Raw genomic sequence first — 27,139 nt, forward strand, 5'->3', positions numbered from 1 at the left:
GTTTTGGGCACCACATTTTAAAAAAGACATCAACAAACTGGAGCAAGTTCAGAAAAGAGCGACCAGAATGGTGACCGGTCTGCAAACCCTGTCTTATGAGGAAAGGTTGCAGGATTTGGGAATGTTTAGTTTGCAAAAGAGAAGACTGAGAGGAGACTTAATAGCTGTCTACAAATATCTAAAGGGCTGTCACATTGTAGAAGGATCAACTTTATTCTCATTTGCACAAGGAAAGACTAGAAGCAATGGGATGAAACTGAATGGGAGGAGACACAGATTAGATATTAGAAAAAACTTTTTGACAGTTAGAGTGATCAATGAGTGGAACAGGCTGCCACGAGAAGTGGTGAGTTCTCCTTCAATGGAAGTCTTCAAACAGAGGCTGGACAGGCATCTGACTGGGATGATTTAGCGAATCCTGCTTTGAGCAGGGGGTTGGACCAGATGGCCCAGGAGGTCCCTTCCAACTCTACGATTCTACACACACGGCTCCGCTCCGTACACCTCGTACACACTGGGCTCCGCTCCGTACACCTCGTACACACACGGCTCCGCTCCGTACACCTCGTACACACACGGCTCCGCTCCGTACACCTCGTACACACTGGGCTCCGCTCCGTACACCTCGTACACACTGGGCTCCGCTCCGTACACCTCGTACACACACGGCTCCGCTCCGTACACACTGGGCTCCGCTCCGTACACCTCGTACACACACGGCTCCGCTCCGTACACCCACGGCTCCGCTCCGTACACCTCGTACACACACGGCTCCGCTCCGTACACCTCGTACACACTGGGCTCCGCTCTGTACACCTCGTACACACTGGGCTCCGCTCCGTACACCTCGTACACACTGGGCTCCGCTCCGTACACCTCGTACACACGGCTCCGCTCCGTACACCTCATACACACACGGCTCCGCTCCGTACACCTTGTACACACGGCTCCGCTCCGTACACCTTGTACACACGGCTCCGCTCCGTACACCTCATACACACACGGCTCCGCTCCGTACACCTTGTACACACGGCTCCGCTCCGTACACCTTGTACACACACTGGGCTCCGCTCCGTACACCTCGTACACACACGGCTCTGCTCCGTACACCTCGTACACACACGGCTCCGCTCCGTACACCTCGTACACACACGGCTCTGCTACATCCACCCTGTAAACCCCTCCTGACCCCACACATAAACTTCCCCTCATCCAGCACTGACAACCAGCACAGCAGAGTCCTGCACACGCTGAGGCCCCTGATCATGTGACCACTGACTCCTCCCCTCCTGTGACCTCATCAGATCACAGGTCCTGTGCGCACAGAACAGCCATAGCGCGCTCCTGTCCTGAATGCGCGCCTTCCACCTAGCCTGCCTCAGGAACTGAGCGCGCTCCTGAATGCGCGCCTCCGCTGCCCTGATGAAGCAATCAGCGTCAGGCCAAGTGCAACCTGGCAGCCAATGAAAGCACGGAGCTGCACAGCCAATGAGCGGCTGCAGCTCCCGGGACTGCCACTCCTCTGACACGCCCACTACACACTCCCCTTCGAAGTGCAGACTCGACTCGCCTGCGGGACACTAGGGGTGATGTCATGTACCGGCTGGCAGAGAACAGGTGCAGACAATGAAGGGTTACTGGGCGGCGCTGGGTGTGGCGGGATACAGCGCAGCTCTGCACCTGTCCTCCGACCTCCTGTTATAAGCAGCCGCTCGGTGCCCGGAGTTGTGTGCGCGGGCATTGCAGGTGAGTGGTGGCGGGCAGCTTCCGCATCACCTTCCCTTGCTCCTGACTAGGTGGTCGGCGGGACTGGCTGCTCGGAGGTGATAGACTCGTGAGTGACTGTGGCAGTGTATGTACATGAAGACGACTGCAAGTCCCAGCAGAACCTCAGATTTCTACGTAGGGCAGCGTGGGTCAAAATACTACGGGGCTCTCTGGGACTGCGCAGCCAATCATAGTGCTACTTTCAAAGTCGGTTTCTTATTGTTTTTGTGAGAACTGTGATGTGATTGGTCGCTCAGTCACTGCTGCTGTAACGTGAGGTATTGTGTGGGCTGTGTGCCTCTGGGTCCCATGAGCTGTGGTTATCCTTACTCTGCTCCCCAGAGCCCATTGCCATAGCGCTGTGCTCACCATTCACTGGGGAGAGTCCTAGAACCCTGCATTCTAGGAAATAGAAATCTGCCGCCTTATAGTATTGCTGTACAGTAGTGCAGCTTTGTGTCTTGTACTCTGCTCCACAACAGGGGGGTGGTGATGGCGCATCCTTCAGAGACAGAGCGATCGTGTTCAGCCCCATAAGTTACAAATAAAGCCTGGTGTCCCCCATCCACTTCAGCTCTTCATCAGGGTTTTTTTTACAACTGATACTTAATGTATTTGCAGAAACTTCTGCACTATGGCTGGTTTCACACTAGCATTTGTGTATGCAGCATATGGCTGCATACTTCTGTCCTAAAGATACGCATGTGCACTGATGTTTAACACTGGGTACGCAGGGACATGCGTTGTTTTGACGTGCCTACCGAATGCACGGGGATGCAACATGTTGTGTTTGGGGATGCATCCGCATACAACGTGTCCCTGCATCCCCAATGTTAAATATAGGTGCGCATGCGGATCTTAAGGACAGAAGTATGCAGTCATACGCTGTGTACACAAACGCTAGTGTGAAACCAGCCTATTTCTGAATCCCTTGGTACAAAAATGCAGTGGCATTAACTTTTTTTTTTTTTTTTTCCCTCCTCCCCCCCTGCTACGTGTGAGCTTAGCCTAAATGTGCCATCTGCTGCACTCTATAGAAGTTGTTCGTAAAGGTACTGTCTGCACAGTGACTTAGGCGGGGGTCCCACTAGCGCATAACATCCCATGCATTATGCTAATGACACTCCACTCCTGCCAGCCAGAACCATAACCATAATGCTGTGATCTGATCCCCTCGCATGACAGGAGTGGAGCAAAGCTAAGGTGAAGACGAAGAAAGTAATTTCTCCACCTCTGCTGGCATGAGTGGGAATCTCACAGCACTTGGGTAAAATCTGAGTGCATTGCAATGTTTCACTTGCACCCAGACTTTTATCTAGGTGCAAGTGAGCAGAGTCTTGCTGCCAATCGCAGCATGTTGCAACTGTTCTCTCATGCTGAATCTGCATGAGAATAATGACAGATCTGAACTGCCCCATAGAATAATACTGGGCCGACTTTTTTTTTTTTTTTTTTTTTATTTATTTATTTTTTTTTTATTGCATAGCTTTCGGCCGTGTTATATGGTAGTGACTCGGGTTTTAGACAGAAATACTGGTACTCAGTGCACCCCTGATGTGGCTAAACATCTATGTGCAGGTTCCCACCCTCCTTGACAGCCAAAACATGAAGCACAGAGCCTGCACTTGGTTTGAATAGTCATTCTGTGTTGTCAGAATGTAACCCCTTTCTGACATTATGTGTAATAGTACACCTAAGTCGGACTCTCCCTGTTTGGTGCTGGCTCCACTGTTGAGCCCACACCTTTCTGGGCACAAGGCAGCTGATCTATACAGCTGACATGTGTCTGAAACAGCCTTGGGTGGAATCATGATACACCCAAGGCTGTTAACCAGTTAAATGCTATCGTCAATCTGACAGCAGCATTTAACTCGTGCTTACCGGAAGCACATCACTAATCCTGCCCGTCAGTGACCTCATCACATGATTGCAGGTAACTGATGGGTCAGCATGACAACCAGAAGACTGCAGCAGACCTCTATGGTTGTCATTGCCAGATTGCTATGAGTTCCTCCCTGTGGTTGGCAATTATAGCTAGTGAACATTTCAGATCATCGCCTGTGTAGCAGTGGCGATCAGAGTACTGCAGCTTGTAGTCTCCCATGGAGACTATTGAAGTATGCAAAAAGTAAAGAAAAATATTTTTAAAAAATAGAAGTTCAAATAGTCCCATTCAAAATAAAACCATAAATCAAATATACACACTTGGTATCAGTGTTCAGAATCGCCTGATCTATGAATATAAAAAAATCACTAAGTGGAGTAATGAGAAAGATAAACCCCAGAATCTTTTTTTTTTTTTTTTTTTTTTTTTTTTTTCCCCCCTCTACATTGCAATTGAATGTACCAAATCTACATCAAAGACAGTATCAGTAAAAACTTCAGCTCTGCACACAATACCCAGACCACAAAAATGGAGATGCTACAGGTCTAGGAAAATGGCATGGGTATTTTTTTTACAAATTTTTGAGCTTTTTTTTTTTTTTACCGAAAAAACCTAGACATGTTTGTTTGATTTCAGCTCACCATTGTGATGGCCGTTTAAGACGCTTCAGCACAGATGTAGTCCAGACTAAGCACAGCTGTATCCAAGCAAGAAGTGTTTCCAGCAAATGTTGAAGAAACAGTAGTAGATGGTTTTTAGGGGGAAAAAAAACTCAATATTTAATGAATCCTAAAAATGTTACATGTACAGACAAAGTTAACCCCTCACAAACAAAAGCCATCTGCCAAAATGTGTAGGTTTTGGGGGGGGGATGAGGGTTTAACTTTTGTCTATACATGTAATGCTTTTGGATTCATTAAATATTGAGGGTTTTTTTTGCTTAAAAGTCTACTACTGTTCAACGCTGGCTGGAAACACTTCTGGCTTGGATGTTTGTCTGTGACCTCTTAATGACCTGGAGCATCATAGTTGCAGGTCAGTCTTATCATTTAGTGACCATGAAGTGTGGGATTGCACTTTTTTGCAATTTCACAGCACTTGGAATTTTTTTCCCCATTTTTCCAGTACATGATCTGATAAAACCAATGGTGGTGTTCAAAAGTACAACTTGTCCCGCTAAAAACATGCCCTCACATTGCCATATTGCTCAAAAACTAAAGTTATGGCTCTGGGAAGAAGGGGAGCAAAAACCAACTAAACTGGTCATTAAGAGGTTAATGCAGAAGGCTTATATTTGGTATAGGGCCCTGTGTGCACTTCAGGACCACCTGCACATAAATGGGAATTTAGATTCTTTTTGGATCACTCAAGATAACCCTGATGTCTTTTGTTGTGGTTGGCCATCTTCTAAAAATATTATATATATTATATTTATAAAATGTTCAGATCTCGATGCTAGTCAAATGTGTAATATTCATTAACAAGGGAGTGGGTGTGTATAATTGTCATCAGATGGTAAGTAAACACTATTATATATGACCTAAAATGGAGCAGATGCTATCCCTTTTATCTAAACACCCCAATTAGAAGCACGCTGATTAGAATGAAGTCTGGGGCATTTTAAATCAACAAACAGGAAGTGTATCAATTAATATCATCAAGTCAATCCATTATGTGGAATAAACAGGATTGATCTCTCCCATAGAAGATGGCCAACCACTGCGACAAAACATCAGGGTTAAGGTACTGTCACACTAAGCGATATCGCTAGCAATATCGCTATAACTTGTGACGTTATAGCGATATTGCTAGCGATGTCTGATACTTACCTCCGACCGCTGGTTATCGCTGATCGTGCGAGAACGTCCTGGACCGCTTCTTGTCGTCAGCTTCCTGCGGTGCTTCCTGTTGAGCCGGGCGGGAAGACGCAGGATCGCCTAGTGTGACAGGTAAGTAGCGACCCCCGTCTCCAGCGATGTCGCTGGTGAGATCTGCCTGTGTGGCAGCTCACTAGCGACCACTTAGTGATGCACCAGCGATCCTGACCGCGTCATATCGCTGGTCGGGATCGCTAAGTGTGACAGTACCTTTACCTTGAGTGATACATGCAGGCTCAGTCATAAGCTTAATAGTCACCTGATGCGTTTCTACCCATTAGGGCTCTAGAATACTTGTAATATACAGATAGCCAGATGAGAGTCCTGCTGCTGTCTGCGGTTAACAGGATATATCTCACCCTGTGAGTGGAACGTATTGATGTTTCTTGTTGGGTCTCTCCTAGACTCTTTTAAATGTAACTTTTAGTCCTTATTGCTGGTTCCCATGCAGCCATACTAGCCCATGAAGTTTGAACCTATTTATATAGCAGGTTCTTGGTCATGGTGGTCTCACACATCTGTAAAATGAGGAGCTCCTGGTGTCCCAACCTGTGTGAGCAGCTACATGACTGAATCCGTTATCTTGGGTCAGGAGACCTGTTGGTTGGGCTGGGTCTTCTAGATCAGTCAGTGTGTCATGGGCATGTGAAACCAGCTTTAGAAGGCTCCAGCCTCTTATCTCGTCTGATCCAACTAACCCCTTGACACTAATTGACTTTTGTCATGAGCATCTAATCCTCTTCTGTACTGTTGCAATCAGCTACTGGACCCCAACTGATGTCCACAGCCACTCCTTTACTGCCAAGACCCAGTGCTGGTGTTTATCAGATCCAGCTGGACACAGGCTACCTATCAGTTTTGGCCTACCTTTATACACCTGTGTGGGAAAATGTGCTTTTAAAAAGTTAATGTGAGAGCTGGCACGTTCTCTTCCTCTTGTTGGTATTTGCTGACTGCTACAGTGATATAAGCTTCCGTAGAAGGAAAACGATGGGAGCCCATGGACACTGCTTATCCTGCAGTGTCCATGTGCAGGGCAGAGGGTTCAATTCGGGCAGTGTCTGACAGCACTTAACTTAAATGGAGGATTGTAATTGAGGGGTTGAAACAGTTCCCTGGAACCCCCATCTAAAATGGCCTTGCATATGTAGTAACTGGTGAAATCTGCTGGTATGACTACAGGGGCTAATGCCCCTATAAGTGGTTTGATTTCTGGGGGTGATGGGCTTCATGTATCCACTTTAGAGGGGTTTTGGATACTTGATTTAGCATGAGCTGTAAATTAATCTGTCTATATAACTTGGTAATATAATTTTTCCTTTTGTCTAAGCAATATACCATACAAACAATGCTGTAAAACTGGTATCTGCTTCAAAACAACCATATTTCATTTGACAAGGGAAGTGTTCCTGATATTGAATGTGAGTTTTTTTCTTGCTGCCTTGTGAAATCAGGCTGTTCATGATCCACCCATAATTGGATAACACCTCAAGGATTTCTCATATTAAAGGTCATGCCATGACTAAGAACGTGCTATATACATAGGGGTGAAATGCTTTGGATAGTATGGCTATACGGTTTGTACTATCTTCCTAACATAAACATTCAATTAACTAAGATATTAGAATTCTTTTGCTGACACTGAGGACAAGTGTAAGCTTCTTACTATGGTTTTAATACTACACCTGACTGTCCTACAATGAGCCACTAGGTTGTATGAAGGTGAACAGAACTCGTCACTACTTCCCCACTATATGCCACTGTATAGGTATACAATCCAAGTTATACTGGAAGTTCAGTGCCAAGCTGCACTTCAATATTCCATGTAAAATGGGACGCATAGATTAAAGGGGCTGTCTGCCAGCTTGTGCCCCTTACCTGTTGAGGCCATGATGACTGCGATAACTGATCCATTCCTAGTTACAGGAGGACTGATGGCCGTTCTCACAATCTGTAAGGCTACGTTCCCATGATCAGGAATTGGCAGCGCTTTAGACATTGTGTTTTCGCTGCATCCAAAGCACTGTGTTGGAATCGCACAGATAAATCTCCATGTGTTCTCAAAGGAAATGGGTTGTGGCTGGAGGCACAAAAGCTAGAATGTGCTTATGTATGGTCTGCCATAATTATAAATGAAGGTTTTTGTATTAAGCTGCATGGTCTGATCTGGCCATCTTGTACTGTGAAAAGGAGATGCGTTTCATAGATCTTAAACCTGGTGTAATTTGACAAATCCTGTCTGTCTTGAAAGGTTACCAGCCTGATATTAAAAGAGGGTCTTATGAATTGAGTTCTAGCTAGAAGTCTCCTCACACTGGCATGTCAGGCTTGACTTGTCATTCTCCACAAGGAAAAACTTTACCCCAAACAACGCCACCCCCCCTTGGATCCTAGCTACAACCTTTTTTTTTTTTTTTTTTTTTTTTTTTTTAAATGAGAAACAAGTCTGTGGACTTGTAAAATATCAGGATATATTTAGGGGAGTTAGTCACAACACCCCACCCCTTCCCTCAAAGCTGATGTTAAACTACTTGCAAAGTCATATAGGGAACTTGGCCAATCTAAAAATGATAACTGTAAAGTTATCACTAGCTTAATTTTTCAGGGGGAAGTGTTTATGGCTTGTGTGCACACTTGGAAAATGGCTTGGTGCAGTTCTCACAGTAACATGTCATGCAGAGTCAGTGCGGACGGACATGGTCTTGTCCCTCTGGAACAGCTGCTTGCTACACTTGTATAGACGGGTAGGACTGTGCCCCTGCAGTCAGCACACATGTAGAGTAAGCAGTTCAATTTGGGCAGTGCTTTCTCTGGGCAAGTGAGATGTCAGTCAAAGGAAAATGAGGGTGTTTTTTTTTTTTTTTTTTTTTTTCCCCTTCTTTGTAACAAGAAGTCTTATTGTGCAAGAAGCTTAAACTAAGTTTCGGGGGTGTCATTTTCTTCTGTAATGTATGCAGTTTGTATTGTGAAATCTGACAGATCTGATTTAAGAAACAAATTGGCTGGGAAAGCTTTAACTTCATGGACCTAAGGGGGTTTTACACTAAGCGATATCGCTAGCAATATCGCTAAAACGTCACTGGTTTTGTGACGTTATAGCGATATTGCTAGCGATATCGCTATGTGTGATACTTGCCAACGACCGGCTCCCCCGCTGTCCATCGCTGATCGCGCGAGAATGTCCGGCTCCATTTCTCGTCGGGCGCTTCCTGCTGAGACTTCCTGCTGAGACTTCCTGCTGAGACTTCCTGCTGAGACTTCCTGCTGAGACTTCCTGCTGAGACTTCCTGCTGAGACTTCCTGCTGAGACTTCCTGCTGAGACTTCCTGCTGAGACTTCCTGCTGAGACTTCCTGCTGAGACTTCCTGCTGAGACTTCCTGCGACGCGTGGAGGCGGGCGGGAGGATGCAGGATCGCTGTGTGTGAATGGTAAGTATCGTGCGCTGCGTCGCTGCTGCATCGCTGTGAGATCTTTCTGTATGAAAGCTCACTAGCGATCATTTAGCGATGCACCAGCGATCCTGACCAGGTCGGATCGCTGGTTGGATTGCTGGTGCAAAGCTAAATGTAAAAGGGCCTCTAGGCTTGGCCCCCATTACACTAAACGATGTCCCAACGATCCAACATGATGGGATCGCTGGGACATCGTTAGGCTGATCGCTGGTGAGCTGTCATAGACAGCCCCAGTGGTCAGGACCAGCGATGCTGATCACTGGTTACTAATGTAAACGTCGGGTATCCAGGATCCGCGTGACTCCTGGGTACCCGCTGTTTACCTTGGAAACTGGCGTACACGCTGGTTTCCAAGGTAAATTTCGGGTATCTAGGAGCCGCTCTGCTCCTGGATAGTCAACGTTTACATTAGAAACCAGCGTCAATGGTCTCTCGCAGCCACACACAGCGATGCGTGCTGGGCAGCGGCAGACCAGCGATCAAAAAACAACCCAGGCCGATCGAGCACGATCAGCGATACCCGGCAGGGGGGGTCGGTCGCTGATCTTTCACACACAGCGAGATCGCTGATGTGTCACAAAATCAGCGATCTTGGTAGCGAGATCGCTGTGTATGACGGGACCCTTACAAAGGCCCTAGGAAACTGATGGGTCTGGCCAGTACTGATGTGTAACCACCTCATGACCAGTTGTACACCCTACTGATTATTGCTACAGTCTCATCGGCTTCACAAACAAGTTTACGTAGATAACTGATACAAGTGGCTACCTGCAGGGCTGCTTATTGTGATGGATGTCCGCCTGACCATCAGCCAAACACTACTACATGGGCACAAATTTGACTCTAGTCATCTACAAGTCACTCGTGTCGTCATGACTAGTGAGTTATGCTAATAACATCTGAGCAAATTCCTAACTGGAAATCAACAAATATATGGCCCAGTTTCTTTTTTTTTTGTTTGTTTTTTTTTTTTTTTTGTGATCCCCCACCCATTAACCTTTTTAATGAAGTACAAACTTGGCAACATATGTAATTATGCCAGTATTGGTTCTGATCAACTTGCATGTTGGTGATTGGTATGCATTGCGTCTTCTAAATGGACCTTTAGACCCCAGGCAGGGATACCAGGAGACAGAACATCTGTAATCACTCACTGTAAACTCTGCATGTGTCCCTGAATAGTCTCCATAAACTCCATTCACCACCTGTGACTTCAGCATTTGCCCATTCTCACTTTAATAGAAAACTGGTGAAGCAAATGGGGTCTTGCCCGATAAAATTAAACATCTATTCAGATGATGCGAACCTGATATATCTGGAGTCTGAGGTTTTAATGGTGGTTTCCTGAAGAAGTGTCAAACTTCAAAACGCATAGAATAAATCAAAAATGCTTTCATCCATCTCTGGACTGACCTCTTTATTCATTCATAAGTGCAGAATATATCCACAAATCTCCCTTTTATTTGTTTCACGTTTGGATTTTTACAACAATCTTGAATTTTGCGGTTTATATTAAATGTTTTTGTCTTTTTAGGATTAATCACTCCATAAAACTGTTGGAGGAAGACTAGTACAGCTAATTATGGAGCTTCTATCCACAGTGACTTCTGAAAGTAAGTTACTGTAAATAGACTTGTTTCAAAGAAATAAAAGCGATGCAAAGCTCATAAAAACTGCACATTTATTGACTTGAGAAGCCATTGCTACAGACCAGATTGTCCTTGAATGTAATTTTTTTTTTTTTTTTTTTTTTTTTTTTTTTTTTCTCAGTACTACATAGTGACTTTCTATGCACTGGAATTATTAATGCTAACAAGTCAACAAAGACTGAAACCGGTAACACTACTTAAAGGGAATCTGTCACCAGGTTTTTGCTATGAGGCTATGTGCACACGCAGCAGTTCTGCAGACTGTGTACAGTAGCATGTTATCCTATGTGACTTACAACCCGCTGTGCACATGCTGCGGATCTTATCTGCAGAAAAGCTGCGGTTTTGAATCCGCAGAAAGAAATGACATGTCACTACTTTTCTGCGGATTCTGCTGCGGTTTACCATCTCCTCCATTATAGAGGTGATAAACCGCAGGCCAATCCGCAGGTCATTTTACCTGTAGTTCTGCAGATACAAATCTGCAGCGTGTGCACATAGCCTGAGGCTATGTCTCCACGGTCAGTAAACGCTGCAGATTGAATACAGCGTCCAGATGTTACAGCATAGTAGAGGGGTTTTATGAAATCCCATCTCCACTATGCGATGCAGGGATGCCTCCGGCTTCCCTGTGTAAACAGACATGTGGTGCATCTTTCTAGACCACAGCATGTCTATCTTAAGGGGATGCTCAGTTTCTAAGATAAATCTCACTGTCCAATCTATAGGACGCAGTGATTCCGCATGGCTCAACAAACACGTGCGGAATCGCTGGCATTCAAAAGCCGACGTGCTGCATCCAACGTGCTGCTGGTTTCTGCCCATGGGAACGTACATACATGCATGCATGTAAAGGTGATTTTACCCTTCGCCACGACAGCACCCACTGGAGGTATCGGATCCGCCCCATTTGGAACAGGAAACCCTACAGGAAAGATAAAAGGGCGGTCCGCCTTTCCTCAGTTTTGGTTTCCTGTTCCAAACGGAGCCACGATATCCTTCAGGAAAGAATACCTGGGCCAGGCATGCCGCCTGTGCAGTTTCCTTGGGAACGGCAGGGGCTGCGGTCCAGAGGCAGCGTCGGGGGAGATTCCGTTAGACGGCTCCCCCCTCGTCTGGTGAGCGGAGGGTGATGACGGGGTCCGGGGAGGGCCGCCCCGTCTCACCCAGGAGAGCGCCGGGACGCACCGCTGCCGGGAGCGGTAAGAGCGCCAGTGGCGCAGAAGAGAAAAAAAAAGAGGGGAGTATGGAGGTCTCCTTTTCGAATGGAGGTGGCGGTGCATGGAGGAGGGGACCGCGTGGAGAGTGGGGCCACGCGGTGAAGCGGTGTGGTAGCTGGCCGGCGCACAGTCTCCTGTGATTTACAACCCGCTGTGCACATGCTGCGGATCTTATCTGCAGAAAAGCTGCGGTTTTGAATCCGCAGAAAGAAATGACATGTCACTACTTTTCTGCGGATTCTGCTGCGGTTTACCATCTCCTCCATTATAGAGGTGATAAACCGCAGGCCAATCCGCAGGTCATTTTACCTGTAGTTCTGCAGATACAAATCTGCAGCGTGTGCACATAGCCTGAGGCTATGTCTCCACGGTCAGTAAACGCTGCAGATTGAATACAGCGTCCAGATGTTACAGCATAGTGGAGGGGTTTTATGAAATCCCATCTCCACTATGCGATGCAGGGACACCCCCCCCCCCCCCCCCCCCCCGGAAGTAATGGTTGAACTTCCGGGGCAGGATGGCTGAGAGCGTCGGGCACGCGCGCGGTGATCCCTGGGAGGAGGAGCAACTTCCGGGGGGACGGCAGGAAGAGGATAAAAAAGAGCAAGTTATTTAAACAGCGGCGCAGCTGAGCGGCGATGCAGCAATGTCGTCCCCCCAACGGAAGCACACGCTCCAGCGGGGGATTCTGCAGGAGGTAGCTCCACCAGGGACCGCAACACTGGCCGCAGGAATGAAGCAGGAGAATCAAGGCCTAGGACGTCTCGGCCATCTGATCCGGTAATATAAGGCTTCACTGGGTGAGTGTGCAAAGTATATACTCTGCCTACTAAGCTGACCTCTCCTACCACTAACCCCCCCCCCCCCCCCCGCCTTGGTGTCCCCTTCTAGACCAAGAAAAAGGATAAATCCAAGCATAAAGAATGTGCGCTATGCTCGGAACCTCTCCCTGACTCCTACCCTAAGAAGCTCTGTAAACAGTGCACCAAAGAGACCAAGCAAGGGACCGCATTGTCGACAAAGGACATTAGAGCCATAATCAGGGAGGACATACAGGCTATTAACCGCGCCAAAACTCCCTCAGAGACTGGCAGCAAGAAGCAGTTAACCCTCAGCTCAGAGTCAGAAGAGGGGGGTTAATCTCTGACTCCTCACTAACATCCTCATCATCAGACATGGAGGGACAGTCATGTTTCCCCCTAGACAGTGTGGACAACCTAGTCAAGTCGGTGAGAAGCACTATGGGGTGTGAGGAACCAAGGGGTGCCCAAACCGCACAGGACATAATGTTTGCGGGATTGGCTGAAAAGAAAAGGAGAGCGTTCCCGGTAATACCGGCAATTAAGGCCCTAATAAAGAGGAATGGGAGAAAACTTCTTTGGTCACTTTTTTCCCATCAGCCTCAAAAAGAAAGTATCCTTTCAGCGATGAGGAGCTATTAAAATGGACCAAAGTGCCAAAAGTGGATGCCGTTATATCGTCTACTTTGAGACAATCGGCTATTCCAGTAGAGGACGCAGGCTTGTTGGCAGACCCGTTAGACCGCAAGGCGGAATCATCATTGAAGAGGTCTTGGGAGTCTACCACGGGTATATTTAAGCCAGCGGTAGCCAGCACATGCACCACTAGATCCATGCTCGTGTGGTTGGACCAGCTGGATCAACAAATCGAGCAAAAGGTGTCCAGAGAAAAATTAAGGGCCGCTATCCCATTGATAAGGGGGGCAGCTGCCTTTATGGCTGATGCGTCGGCAGACTCTATGGCTGGCAGCAAGATCAGCAGCTCTAGTGAACAACGCCAGAAGGGCATTGTGGATGAAGAGCTGGAAGGGGGACGCGCAATCAAAGGCTAAGATCTGTGCAACCCCGTGTGAGGGAGAACCTTTAAGAGGCGACCGTTTGGAAGAAGGAGGCAAACGGAAAGACCAAATAGATGGGCCACAAAAGAAGAGAAACAAAAGGGTACCATGTTCAGGGGTCCAACGTTCCGAAGGGAAAATAGAAATTAAAGAATCAGACCCACCTGTAGGGGGTAGATTACAGTTCTTTTATTCAAAATGGGAACAAATATCCTCAAACCCATGGATCTTGAGTATTAAAGAAGGAATGAAAATAGAATTCCTTCAAAATCCTTATGATTTCTTTGTCCTAACCCGCCTTAACTCTATGGCCCAACAAAAGGCCCTCGAAGAAGAGATTCGGAGCCTACTATGCAAAGGGGTTTTAGTAGAGGTCCCAGAGGGACAGGAAGGTAGAGGCTTCTACTCTCCCTTATTTTTAATTTCCAAACCAGATGGTACATTTAGAACAATTATTAACTTAAGGAAGCTTAATACGTTTATTAAAAATTATAAGTTTAAGATGGAATCAATCAGATCCACCATAAAGCTTCTCTTTCCAAATTGTGTGATGGCGGGGATTGACTTAAAGGATGCTTATTATCATCTTCCTATCCATAATAGATACCAAAAATATCTAAGGGTCGCAGTGGTATTCGATGGCAAGGTCCGTCATTTTCAATACACAGCCATGCCTTTCGGCCTCTCAACAGCACCAAGAATCTTCACCAAGGTGATGGCAGAGGGGATGGCCTATGTTCGTCAAAAAGATACTGTAATCGTACCTTACTTAGACTACTTCCTAATAATCGGGAACTCGGATACCCAATGTACCGAAAGAGTGGCTGATGCAATCTCGTCTTTGCAGGACCTAGGCTGGATCATCAATATACAGAAGTCCAGGCTCGTTCTGCAATCCCTCCAGATGTTTTTGGGGTTCCAATTGAACTCCATAACCCAGAAATGTCTACTTCCGCAGGTAAAGATTGCACTAACAAAAGAAAAAGTAGAGGCAGCCATAGATAGACCACGCATGTCTCTGAGAGGGGCAATGTCGCTATTGGGGTTGCTAGATTCCGGTGGGCCCATTATCATGTCCGCACACTCCAGCATCAGATCCTCCAGGAGGAGAGGCGACATGGTGGTCACCTCGAGAGTAAGATCTCTAACGCAGGAGGTCTTGACTTCTCTGGAATGGTGGTTAGAGGATGACCATCTATCCTCAGGAGTCCCATGGGTCATAGTACTATCTAGTATCCTGACCACCGACGCTAGCCCCCAAGGCTGGGGAGCCCATATTGGGAATAGCTTTTGTCAAGGAAGATGGAATAGAGAGGAAAGAGAATACTCGTCTAATTTAAAAGAACTGACAGCAGTATACTATGCTCTACATTATTTCCTTCCACAGCTCCAACAAACATGTCAGGATCCTGTCGGACAACACCACCACAGTGGCCTACATAAACAGACAAGGAGGTACTCGATCAGAGACTCTGTCTTCTGCGGCAAAAATCTTAGACTTAGCCGAAAGCAATTTGTTGTCCCTCTCAGCTCTTCATATCAGAGGAGAGGACAATCAAGAAGCAGATTTCTTAAGCCGACACACACTTCGGCAAGGGGAGTGGTGCCTCAATCACCAAATCTTCCAGAACATAGTGGCTCTATGGGGGCATCCTCAAGTGGACCTCTTCAACACAAGGGAGAACAGACAAAGACCTTTGCTTCCCTGTCTCCAGCAGATCACCCAGTCATACTGGATGCCCTTCAGGCCCCATGGAGATTCAAGCTGGCATATGCCTTCCCTCCATTGATTCTCCTGCCACAAGTGATTCAGAAAATCAGAGAGGAAAAGGCGAGAGTAATCCTGATAGCACCATTCTGGCCCAAGAGACCGTGGTTCTCGTGGCTACGAATTATGTCAGTGACAGACCCTTGGGTTCTCCCCCCCAAACCCCGACCTACTCTCCCAAGGCCCTTTCTTCCACCCTCAAGTGGACAACTTACACTTGACGGCGTGGAACTTGAAAGGCACCTATTAAGATCAAGAGGGTTTTCGCAATCATTAATTACTACTCTCCTGCAGAGCAGGAAGCAGTCCACAACCCAAATTTATAAAAGAATATGGAAGAAATTCCTAGAGTTTCATACAGTAGAAGTCCCGATAGTCCCTATCTTAGAGTTCCTACAAAAGGGAAAGGAATTGGGCTTGTCAGTAAGCACACTGAAAGTACAGGTGTCTGCGTTGGGGGCGCTGTATGGCCATAATATAGCAGGGAATAAGTGGATATCACGATTCATTACGGCATGTGAAAGAATAACTCCGGTTCACATACCCACAATCCCTACATGGGACCTAAACTTGGTGTTAGACGCCCTTACAGAACAACCTTTTGAACCGATAGATACGATAGCCCTTAAATATTTATCACTTAAGACGGCCCTCTTGGTAGCACTGACATCCGCTAGGAGAGTGGGTGATATCCAGGCCCTGTCCATAGATCCACCCTTTTTGCGGGTATATCGGGATAGATTAATATTGAAGCCAGACCCCTCATACCTGCCTAAGGTATCAACAAGGTACCATAGGTCTCAGGAGATACTCCTCCCAACCTTCTTTGAAGATCCCTCCACTCCGGAAGAGCAGAAATTCCACACTTTGGACGTCAGAAGAACTGTCCTAAAGTATATTGAAAGGCCCGAGAGCTGGAGGCAGTGTAGGGCTCTCTTCATTGCTTTTCAGGGCCGTAAAAAAGGGTATGGAGTCACAAAAAGCACCATTTCCCGATGGATCAGGGATGCCATTCGTTTAGCCTACTCTGCAAAAAATGAAGAACCTCTGGGAAACATCAGAGCACATTCCACCAGAGCAATGGCGGCTTCCTGGGCGGAGAGGGGAGACGTTCCAATTGAAACCATATTTAAGGTGGCAATTTGGTCATCCCCCGTCTACCTTCTATAGACTTGATCTTTCGTCTACCTCTGACCTAAGCTTTGGCAGGACTGTCCTTGGCACGGTGGTCCCACCCAGGTGATGGTCTCTGGAATCTCTCCAGTGGGTGCTGTCGTGGCGAAGGGTAAAAAGCCGGATTACTTACCGGTAATGCTCTTTTAATGAGTCCACGACAGCACCCGCTCACTTCCCTCCCTGCTACAAATATCAATGTTAAAAGTATATCTGCTAAAGTTGGATAAGTAAAGATATAAGTACAAGACATTGCCTAATCCTTGGCGGTCCTCCTGGTACTCTGAAATGCAAAACTGAGGAGGAGAGGCGGACCGCCCCCTTTTATCTTTCCTGTAGGGTTTCCTGTTCCAAATGGGGCGGATCCGATACCTCCAGTGGGTGCTGTCGTGGACTCATTAAAAGAGCATTACTGGTAAGTAATCCGGCTTTTCACTAGTGGACTAATTTGCTTGTTGAGTTATCAAAAATGACACCATGCTGACTAAGCGATGCAACCCTGGGATTGCTTGGGGGGGGGGGGGGGGGTGTTAATGGCATAATTGCATGAATTTATGCAAGTCGCCAAACGTGGAGAATTGGAGACCTCTTACACATGCAGATTGCCTGTAAGTGGTTGATATTGGCAGGTCCATCTGTACCTCAATACTAATTATTGTACATGTTGGAAGCCTCAAACTAGTCATTACATATGACTTCTGTTTTTGGTTGGCTTGAGTATTGACAATACAAACCCGATTGAAAGTTGCCCTTGCATTTTCCTGTATGTAATAACTCCAGAAAACATAATTCTTGCTCTTTCTTCCCCAGTGTACTGTTCAGTTGTAATGTAACTGCTGCTTCCTCTGGGTAACCTAGTCTTCTAACTTTTCTATTTTAGCACAAACTCTTCCATTTATAAATGATACTACAAGCTCTCCGGCTGACACTGACAAGGCTGATAAAGCTGTGATTGCAGGTAATATAATGGTCTTAGTTTTCAAATACTAAATGAGATGGACCTAGTTATATTCATATTTTCCCACAAACAAAATGTATCTTAAATGATGGATCTTGAAAGAAAAGGAAGTTCCACATTTAAATGTGTCCAAAAACAGTCTTTTGCTTGAGAACCTTATAAATGTGCCCCTACTGTGTAATGGCTGCTAATCAGTGTTGGGGTTAGTGCTCAGCATTCACAACACTGCTAGATCTGCAGCAGAAAAGTGATTATCAAAATTACAGCATGCAAAATGGTAGGAGACCCTGACTACAGCCATCTGTCACTATCATGCTGCACTTGGATAACATACTAAAATCTAACATTCCCTTTAAGGAACCTTAAAATGTAAATTGGATCAAAAACATGCATGTGTTAGTATGGCCCTCACCTAATACAAGTGTCACTTGGAAGCTCGCTGTCCTATTTCTAAAGCACTAGATTTACCAAAGTCCCAAGTGGCCTGACAAGCTAAAAATTAAAGGGACTCTGTCACCCCATTTTTCAGCCTGTAAGATGCAGCCACTGCCATCTGGCTTATCTACAGCATTCTGTAATGCTGTAGATAAGCCCCCGATGTAACCTGAAAGAAGAAAAACAAGTTATATTATACTCACTGGGAGGTCGTGGTGCGATGGGTGTCGCAGTCCGGTCCCTCCCATCTTCTAGAGATGATGACGTCCTTCTGCCGTGGCTCCTGTGCAGGTGCACTGCTCTGCCCTGTTGAGGGCAGAGTAAAGTACTGCAGTGTGCAGGTGCCAGACCTCTGACCTTTCCCAGCACCTGCGCACTTCAGTACTTTACTGCTCAACGGGGCAGATAAAGTACACCTGCGCAGGAGCTGCGGCAGAAGTAAGGAGGAGGACGTCATCTCTAGAGGCACCGGACCGCGCCCCCCCCAGACAGTATAATCTAACTTTTTCTTTCAGATTACATTGGGGGCTTATCTACAGAATGCTGTAGATAAGCCCCTGATGGTGGTGGCTGCATCTTATAGGCCAAAAATGGGGTGACAGATTCCCTTTAAAGAAGAACTATGGTAGTTGCCTTTTCTCGTCTACTGTGTTCTGACACCTGGCTTTTAATAAGCAGTGCTCTTTAAACTCACTGCTGCAATATGTCTTCATTCTAGGAGTAATTTGTGCCGTGGTCCTGACGCTGCTGATCGTGCTGGCGCTGGCTGCACTCTACCTGTACAAACACAAGGGCAGCTATCAAACCAATGAGCCAGCAGAGGAAGAGGAGGCAGAAAAGCCCTTACAAATGAACAATGACCCAGAGGAAGAAAAGCAGGAGTACTTAATGTGATGTGTTCACCAGAAGTGATGGACTAAATGAACTCCCTATTTATATGGTATAATGTCTTTCCTCACTTTTTTTTTTTTTTTTTTTTTTCTCCCCCTAAAAGACTAAATTTTGTATTTTATATTTTTGGGATGCCTTAACACTAATTATACCACACTCATCCTCATTAGGTCTTAACTTTGCACCATACATGGTTACAGATGTGAATATCTTACAATTTTTTTTTTTTTGTATTGACTTTTTTCTTAATGTATTTAAATATTTAATTTTTTGTTACAGAAGTTTATATCTACACTAGTTTGTAAACAGATGACTAAAGTGTAACACCAGATCCTAAATTTTTCTAATGTTTCCTGCCTGCTTTTTTAATAAAACTACCTTCTTGCCTATATTGTGCTACAGCAGTCCAACTTATCTGTAATATGGCATAGCTCAGGTCCTGATTCTATAAAATGGGATCTTTATGCAGAAATGTCAGCTTTCTGCAATCTTTACACTCATCATTGAGGTGTCGCCCTCTAACCAAAACTTCTGCTGCAGATTGTACTACAGTGTCACATGGAAAATCTGCAGTATGTTGATCAGTCACTGTAATATGCAGCAAACATCTGCACAGCAGTCCATGGTGAAAAACTGACTCCATATGCAGCTTACAGCAGTATGAATGAGCTCTTAACCTATTGTTTACTACACATGTTCCAGGGAAAAGCTGCAGTGAAGGGCTTGTCCTGCTCAGTAAGGTGAGTGGGATAGGTGACATGAGCAGTGATGAGCAAGCATGCGCTGTTCTCAATTGATCATGGACACGCTAGAATACTCACCCCACATGTTTGGCTGTCTAACATACACAAAACATGTGGTGGTTGCCCACCATGCACAGTAATGTCATAGCCAAGTTGGCTACTGGAATTGTATCAGGTCTCATGAGTAGCAAGCATACCCATGCACCCCTGCTTGCTCGAGTGGTGGGCACGCTTGCTCATCACTAGACCAGAGATCTCCCTGTCTACACACCTTTTGTCATGGGAACGTAGTCTTTAGGTGTGGAAAAGCTGCATGTTTTTAAAAACTCCCTCCACACACAATGTGTTTCTCACAATCGCAGCTCAGTGTACCTGCAAGAGAAATTGACATTCTAGATTTCAAATATATACCACATGTCAGTTTTTATGTTGCAAAATTGGTACTGGTTCAAGCAAAGTGGATGGGATTTATTTATACAAATTATTGACAAGGCAAAAAAAAATACACCTATCAAAGTTCCCAAAAACTCACCAGGTAACAACCTTAGTGGATTTGCAATATGACCATTTTGTTGCAGAAGCTCCCAGACAAATGTGAAACACCATAATGGACTCGGCTGTCCCAGTGCAGTCCGATGGAGAAATTACTATGTTTACTGTGCACCAATTGTTGTATGTGATGGGATTAAAGCAGAGCTGGAGCCAAGTGTCACTAGCATATCCCATTGGATGCCATGTGCTACTGTGACTCCAGCCTAAATGCCTTCATCTGCCTCATTATGATCTGCCTCAGTGTAGAACATGAAGTGATCCCAGCTTTATACTGGAAGCAATCACAAAAATATGTCACCAATAAAAACTAACTTATCCTACACAAGCAGCTTCCACTCCAGGCCAACACCTGTCACTGGAAATACAGGGGGGGGGGGGGGGGGGGGGGTGGGTTACTGGTAGAGCAAAGACTTGAAAAGCACCATGTCTCCCACTCCCTGAAATGCAATCCAGTGAAATTGCACACTCAAATCCAAATGCCCCACTGTACCTAAACTGCAGTAAGCAGCCATATGCTTGGGCTCTTCCCACTACAGTAACACCAATTTACAGGGTGTATGTCACCAGAAGCACAAGCTGGGCACCACTGTATAGGCACTAAACTATCAGATTTGACATTCTCAGAATAAAGCATGATGTTACAATCTAGTCTCTGCAGCTGTAGATGAATTCACTGAGGTGCAATTTCTATAACGGTGTTTTCCTGCTGTTCTGGTACCTTGGGAGCCCTGCAAATGTGGCCTGCAAACTATTCTACTAAAATCTGTGCTCCCAAATCTGAATAGTGCGACTTCGCAGACCTGATGTGTGGTCAAACAGTTTTTTGCAACATGTGGGGGTATCACTGCGTTCAGGAGCAACTCCGCAATAAATTGTGGGGTCCAGGTTTGCCTATTAACCCTTATGTACCTGATCAATTTCCAACAAGTACATTTTTACCACTAATGTTTCCACATACCAATGTTATGAAAATCTGTGATGCACCTGTGGACTCGACTCCATACGACGACCCCCCCCACCCCCATGAAATCCTTAAAACAGTGAGGCCACTGGGGGGAGGTGGGGTTCTGGCACCCACAGGGGCTTGTCTAATGGGGCACACAATCTAGTCAAACAATCTGTATTCTAAAAGTAGCCTTCCTTCGCAGCTGCCATGTACTGCTATATTCTTTGGAAAACTGCATAACTTTTATGGGTCCACTTTCTCCTATTACCCCCCCATATAAATTGTATAGTTAAGTTTTAGTGGGAAAAAATGTAATGTTTTACCCTTTGCCACAACAGCACCCACTGGAGGTTAGCGGGATCTGCCCCATAGTAACAGGAAACCTACATAGAAATAAAAGGGGGCAGTCTGCCTCTCCTCAGTTTTGGTTTCCTGTTCCTAGTGGAACCTCAGGAAGAATCCTACAGGAACACATACCTGGGGCCAACGCGCGCCACCCGTGCAGTATCGGAAGGAACGGCAGGGGCTGCGGTCCAGATTCAGCATCGGGGGAGTTTGTTAGACGGCTCCCCCCTCGTCTGATAGAAGAGCTGGAGCGATGTCCGGGAAGGTCCGCCCGGTCTCTCTCTCAGGAACACCCTGGCGGCAGGCATGGAGCTCCGGGATGGCAGCATCAAGCTGCAGCGGTTCAAGGAGCATCGGGGAGCCGCCGCACGGGGAATAGCGCTGCTGGCGCCTGGGGACACGGGCAGATACTCAGAGCCGGGCTCACACCCCACACATGCGCCGACGGGTGGACGCTCAGGCCCCAGAAGTAATGGGTGAACTTCCAGGGCAGATCGGCAGAGGTACAGCGGCGATGCGCTACTGCGCAGGCGCGAGGCCTGACCCAGAAATACAGGAGCTTCCGCGTCGGGTGAAGAAGGGAAGAAAAAAAAGGCGGTGAAAGATGACATCCTCAGGAGATGCGCATCCTCCAACGGGACTCGACAGGCCGGCACCTCCCAAGACCGCTTCGGCAGGGGGTCCACGGATACTGCTCGCAGGAGTGATGCAGCAGAAGCAAGATCCAGGAATGTACCTCAGCCATCTGATCCGGTACCGTAAGCTTCACTGGGTGAGTGCGCAAAAATACTCAACCTATTAAGTTGACACCCCCGTCTTTTCTCGCCATGTTTCCCCCCTCTTTCCAGGCAAAGAAAAATCAAAACACAAAGAATGTGCTTTATGCGCTCAGTCTCTCCCTGACTCCCACCCAAAAAAACTCTGCAAACAATGCATTAGGGAGACCAGACAGGGAGCCGCAGTGTCATCTAAGGACCATCATTAGGGAGGAACTACAGGCTATTGCCCGTGCTAGTACTCTCTCAGAGGGTAGGAGCAAGAAACAAGTGACCCTCAGCTCAGATTCGGAGGAGGAACAAGAGATAGCCTCAGGCCGGGGTCACACTGGCGAGGAATACGGCCGAGTGAGAGGCGCTAAAAGCACGCATTAGACACGGACAAATGATTCTCTATGGGGTCCCTCGCATCAGCCGTATATTTCTCATCCGTATTCTATGCTCCGTGCCAATCACAGCATGCTGCGATTGTCAGCGTACTACACCCGTAGTACGCCAATGCAAGTCTATGGGTGCGCAAAAAATACGGATTACACACGGACCACACGTGTGACCTGCGAGCAATACGCAGGTCTTTTGGCTGGTGACAGGAAATGGGCCAATCCATCATCAGGAAGCCTAGACATGCAAATGAGCTCAAAAAGCGCTCCAGACATCCAGGAAGTACGCCTCCACGGAGTACAGCAGCAGCATGGCGTCCACTTACATAAATGTGGAGATGTTATTAGTCCTGGTGCAGGAGCGTCCCGAAATCTGGGACCAACGCGATGCCAATTATTCAAACCGGGCAAGAAAGGAGGCGTCATGGAGGCGCATCTGTCGCCAGATGTACCATGACTTTGGTGACCGACCACGTGAGGAGCAGCATAAAATTCGTAAGTACAAGGCAAAACATGAGTAACCTTAGCGCACAACAAAAAAGGAATATAGAATCAGCACCCCCCCTTCCTGTGCATGTACTTTTTGCCTCATGAGGTCGTTAGATTTGGATGTGACACGTGGATTCACACAGCCATAATTTGGGTTTAGGCCACAAGCTCCTCATCCTCATAGACAAATCAATTATTAAGTGTAGCTAAAGAGACCCTGTGTACAGTCATGGCCAAAAGTTTTGAGAATGACACAAAGATTATATTTTCACATGATCTGCTGGCCTCTGGTTTTTATGTGTGTTTGTCAGATGTTTTTATCACATACAGAAATATAATTGCAGTTATATGAGTAGCAAAAGGTTATATTGACAGTTAGAATGAGTTAATGCAGCAAGTCAATATTTGCAGTGTTGACCCTTCTTCTTAAGGACCTCAGCAATTCTCCCTGGCATGCTCTCAATCAACTTCTGGATCAAATCCTGACTGATAGCAGTCCATTCTTGCAAAATCAATGCTTTTATTTTGTCTGAATTTGAAGGTTTTTGTTTGTTCACCCGTCTCTTGATGATTGACCACAAGTTCTCAATGGGATTAAGATCTGGGGAGTTTCCAGGCCATGGTCCCAAAATCTCTATGTTTTGTTCCCTGAGCCATTTAGTTATCACCTTTGCTTTATGGCAAGGTGCTCCATCATGTTGAAAAAGGCATTGTTGATCGCCAAACTGCTCTTGGACGGTTGGGAGAAGTTGCTCTTGGAGGACATTCTGGTACCATTCTTTATTCATGACTGTGTTTTTAGGCAAGACTGAGAGAGAGCCCATTCCCGTGGCTGAGAAGCAACCCCACACATGAATGGTTTCAGGATGCTTGACAGTTGGCATGAGACAAGACTGGTGGCAGCGCTCACCTGGTCTTCTCCGAATAAGCCGTTTTCCAGATGTCCCAAACAATCGAAAAGGGGATTCATCAGAGAAAATGACTTTACCCCAGTCCTCAGCAGTCCACTCCCTGTACCTCTTGCAGAATATCAGTCTGTCCATGATGTTTTTCCTGGAGAGAAGTGGTTTCTTTGCTGCCCTCCTTGAGACCAGGCCTTGCTCCAAGAGTCTCCGCCTCACAGTGCGTGCAGATGCACTCACACCTGCCTGCTGCCATTCCTGAGCAAGCTCTGCATTGCTGGTAGCCCGATCCCGCAGCTGAAACACTTTTAAGAGACGGTCCTGGCGCTTGCTGGTCTTTCTTGGGCACCCTGGAGCCTTTTTGGCAACAAGGGAACCTCTTTCCTTGAAGTTCTTGATGATGCAATAGATTGTTGACTGAGGTGCAATCTTTCTAGCTGCGATACTCTTCCCTGTTAGGCCATTTTTGTGCAGTGCAATGATGACTGCACGTGTTTCTTTAGAGATAACCATGGTTAACAGAAGAGAAACAATGATGCCAAGCACCAGCCTCCTTTTAAAGTGTCCAGTGGTGTCATTCTTACTTAATCCTGACAGATTGATCTCCAGCCCTGTCCTCATCAACACCCACACCTGTGTTAATGGAGCAATCACTGAAACGATGTTAGCTGGTCCTTTTAAGGCAGGGCTGCAATGATGTTGAAATGTGTTTTGGGGGTTAAAGTTCATTTTCTAGGCAAATATTGACTTTGCAAGTAATTGCTGTTAAGCTGATCACTCTTTATAACATTCTGGAGTATATGCAAATTGCCATTAGAAAAAATGAAGCAGTAGACTTTGTAAAAATTAATATTTGTGTCATTCTCAAAACTTTTGGCCATGACTGTATCTGCCCAATTAGATATGCCACCATGGGTAGAAAGCACACCCCAGAAGGCCCCATGCCTAGACTACTGGTAGCAAATGTGACCTATCAAATATGTGAATTTGACAATATTTCCTGTCACATTGCAGTGGAAGATGTGATGAAACGCTGGCGAAGCATCCGGGACCAATACCGCCGGGAACGCCAGCAGCTGTCCAGGAGTGGGGATGTGGGATACGTCAAAAGGAAATATATCTATTACGACCGGCTCTCCTTCCTCACCCCAATTCTGGATCTGAGACCGTAAGTAGATACCTCACACCACATTACACAAATACTTTACAGGGCCAAAAATATTGATGTATTTTTGCCTCTGTTCTATTTCATAACAGAACTCAATCCAACCTTACGGATCGAGGAACGGCCTCAGAGACAGAGCGCATAATTGATCCTGTAGGGGATGAGGTGGCTGGCCCATCTTCTCACCCTACAAGAAGGATGGCAGAAGATGAGTCATCACAGGAGAACCCATTGGCTGCCCAACACACAACACCACCAGGACGGTCTGCTTCTGCCCCATCACCCATCCTGGAAGAGCCGGGCAACTTGAGCAGCAGCCCAACTGGCCATATCACGGGATCCCCACAGGCTGCTGTTACATCCCGGCGAGCCCGAAGAAGGCGCCAGGTCACTGTTCAAGAGAGCAGGACCAATGTGGACACAGGGGTGCTAAATTATTTATCTCGAGTAACTACAGATGATGGGGAGGAGGCCTACTCACGTAGCCTGACCCTTTATCTCCGTGCCCTTACCCGTGAGGTCAGGCTCCGTATTAGGGGATGTTTTCAGATCCTGCTTGATGCAAGCACCCCCCCCCCCCCAATACCCCATATGAGCTTTTCGAATATCTGGAGAGGTGGCAGCTTTCCCCCAGAAATCTAATGCGCATGAGACCATCCACACAGATGCTTGCTCAAGCAGGGTCCGAACATCCTCTAATACGTGGGCCTACACCTCACCCCCTTCCTCCCCCTACCCAACCTTCCCAACACCAGCAACAGATTTCTGGCTCTAGCCAACCCCACCAATATGGCCACTTAGTCCCACCCAGTGTTGGAGGCTGGTCCCAACCTGGTTGGGGCCGACATGGCTATATTGGTGGGTATGAGCCACGGGCCTACCCGCCCCAACAAGATGCCCCTCAGCAGTATTACTATGGCCACTACCCCCAACAATCACAGGAGGAAGGTCACTACCAACAGCATGCACCCACACAGGGCGATGTTGCTCAAAGTAGTCAGCAGCAAGCACAGGCTGCTCCTCCGCCTTCTCCTTCCCCAACATTCTACAATTTATAAGTGGCTTAAAACATGGACTTAGTAAACCCATACTGTATATGACTGTTGTTAATTGTTTTGATGGGAGGAGATGTCCAGTGTGTTTGAACTGGTGTTTAAAATCCCAAGGCAAAGTCAAAAAGAGGTTTTATCCAGCAGCAACATGAGCTAAAACAGATAATAATAACATTTCTTATGACGGTTTTCAAATCATATGATTAAGACACCATGACAGGCAAGGCTACCTTATGTGTTTCTGATACATATTACATGTCTGTAAAAAATACAATATTTCACGGGGCTATACTGGCAAAGTCAAAGGATCAAAATAGAGTACTCACTTGATAATGCATAGAAAAGGCGTGCTTGTCCATGTTCTCTTAGTCCAATTTAGGCCAGCTAACTGTATTCCAAAATCAAGGCAAACAGCCTCAAGACCATCACGCTCTCTCTATGTATTATCAAGTCAGTCTTCTATTTTGATCCTTTGACTTTCCCAGTATAGTGCGGTGAAATATTGTGTTTATTACAGACATGTAATATGTGTCAAAAACGCGTAAGGTAGCCTTGCCTGTCATGGTGGCTTATTAATATGGTTTGAAAACATTCATAATAAATGTTAGTATTATCTTGGGTAGCTCATTTTGATGATGGATAACTCCTCTTTTTTACTTTGGATTCCAAATGTGTACAGTTGCAATGTTGTTATTGCACTATGTATGTTGTAGGATATGTTAGTAATTTTGTTTGAACAACAATGTTGAAATATGCCAAAAGCCCAATTTGGGCCATTGCCCAAGTTTTTCATAGGGCAAGAATATGTTTGCCTTACAAACTTAAAAAAAACCCACAAAAAAGGCAAAAGTAAAA

The 27,139-nt window shown here is 46.3% G+C and overlaps 1 protein-coding gene across 1 annotated transcript; it reads left to right on the forward strand.

Annotated features, from left to right (window-relative positions):
* Window positions 1–1,615: 1,615 nt before the first annotated feature.
* Window positions 1,616–19,323, forward strand: SMAGP (small cell adhesion glycoprotein). The gene is made up of 4 exons (XM_073576732.1): window positions 1,616–1,746; window positions 10,517–10,595; window positions 17,531–17,608; window positions 18,762–19,323. The coding sequence occupies exons 2-4, from the start codon at window positions 10,565–10,567 to the stop codon at window positions 18,935–18,937; spliced, it is 285 nt and encodes a 94-aa protein (XP_073432833.1). The 5' UTR covers window positions 1,616–1,746; window positions 10,517–10,564; the 3' UTR covers window positions 18,938–19,323.
* The last annotated feature ends 7,816 nt before the right edge of the window (window positions 19,324–27,139 follow it).

The sequence above is a fragment of the Dendrobates tinctorius genome, unplaced genomic scaffold, assembly GCF_039654945.1.
Source record: "Dendrobates tinctorius isolate UK_male_01 unplaced genomic scaffold, ASM3965494v1 ptg000051l, whole genome shotgun sequence".
In the NCBI taxonomy this organism is placed as follows: domain Eukaryota; kingdom Metazoa; phylum Chordata; class Amphibia; order Anura; family Dendrobatidae; genus Dendrobates; species Dendrobates tinctorius.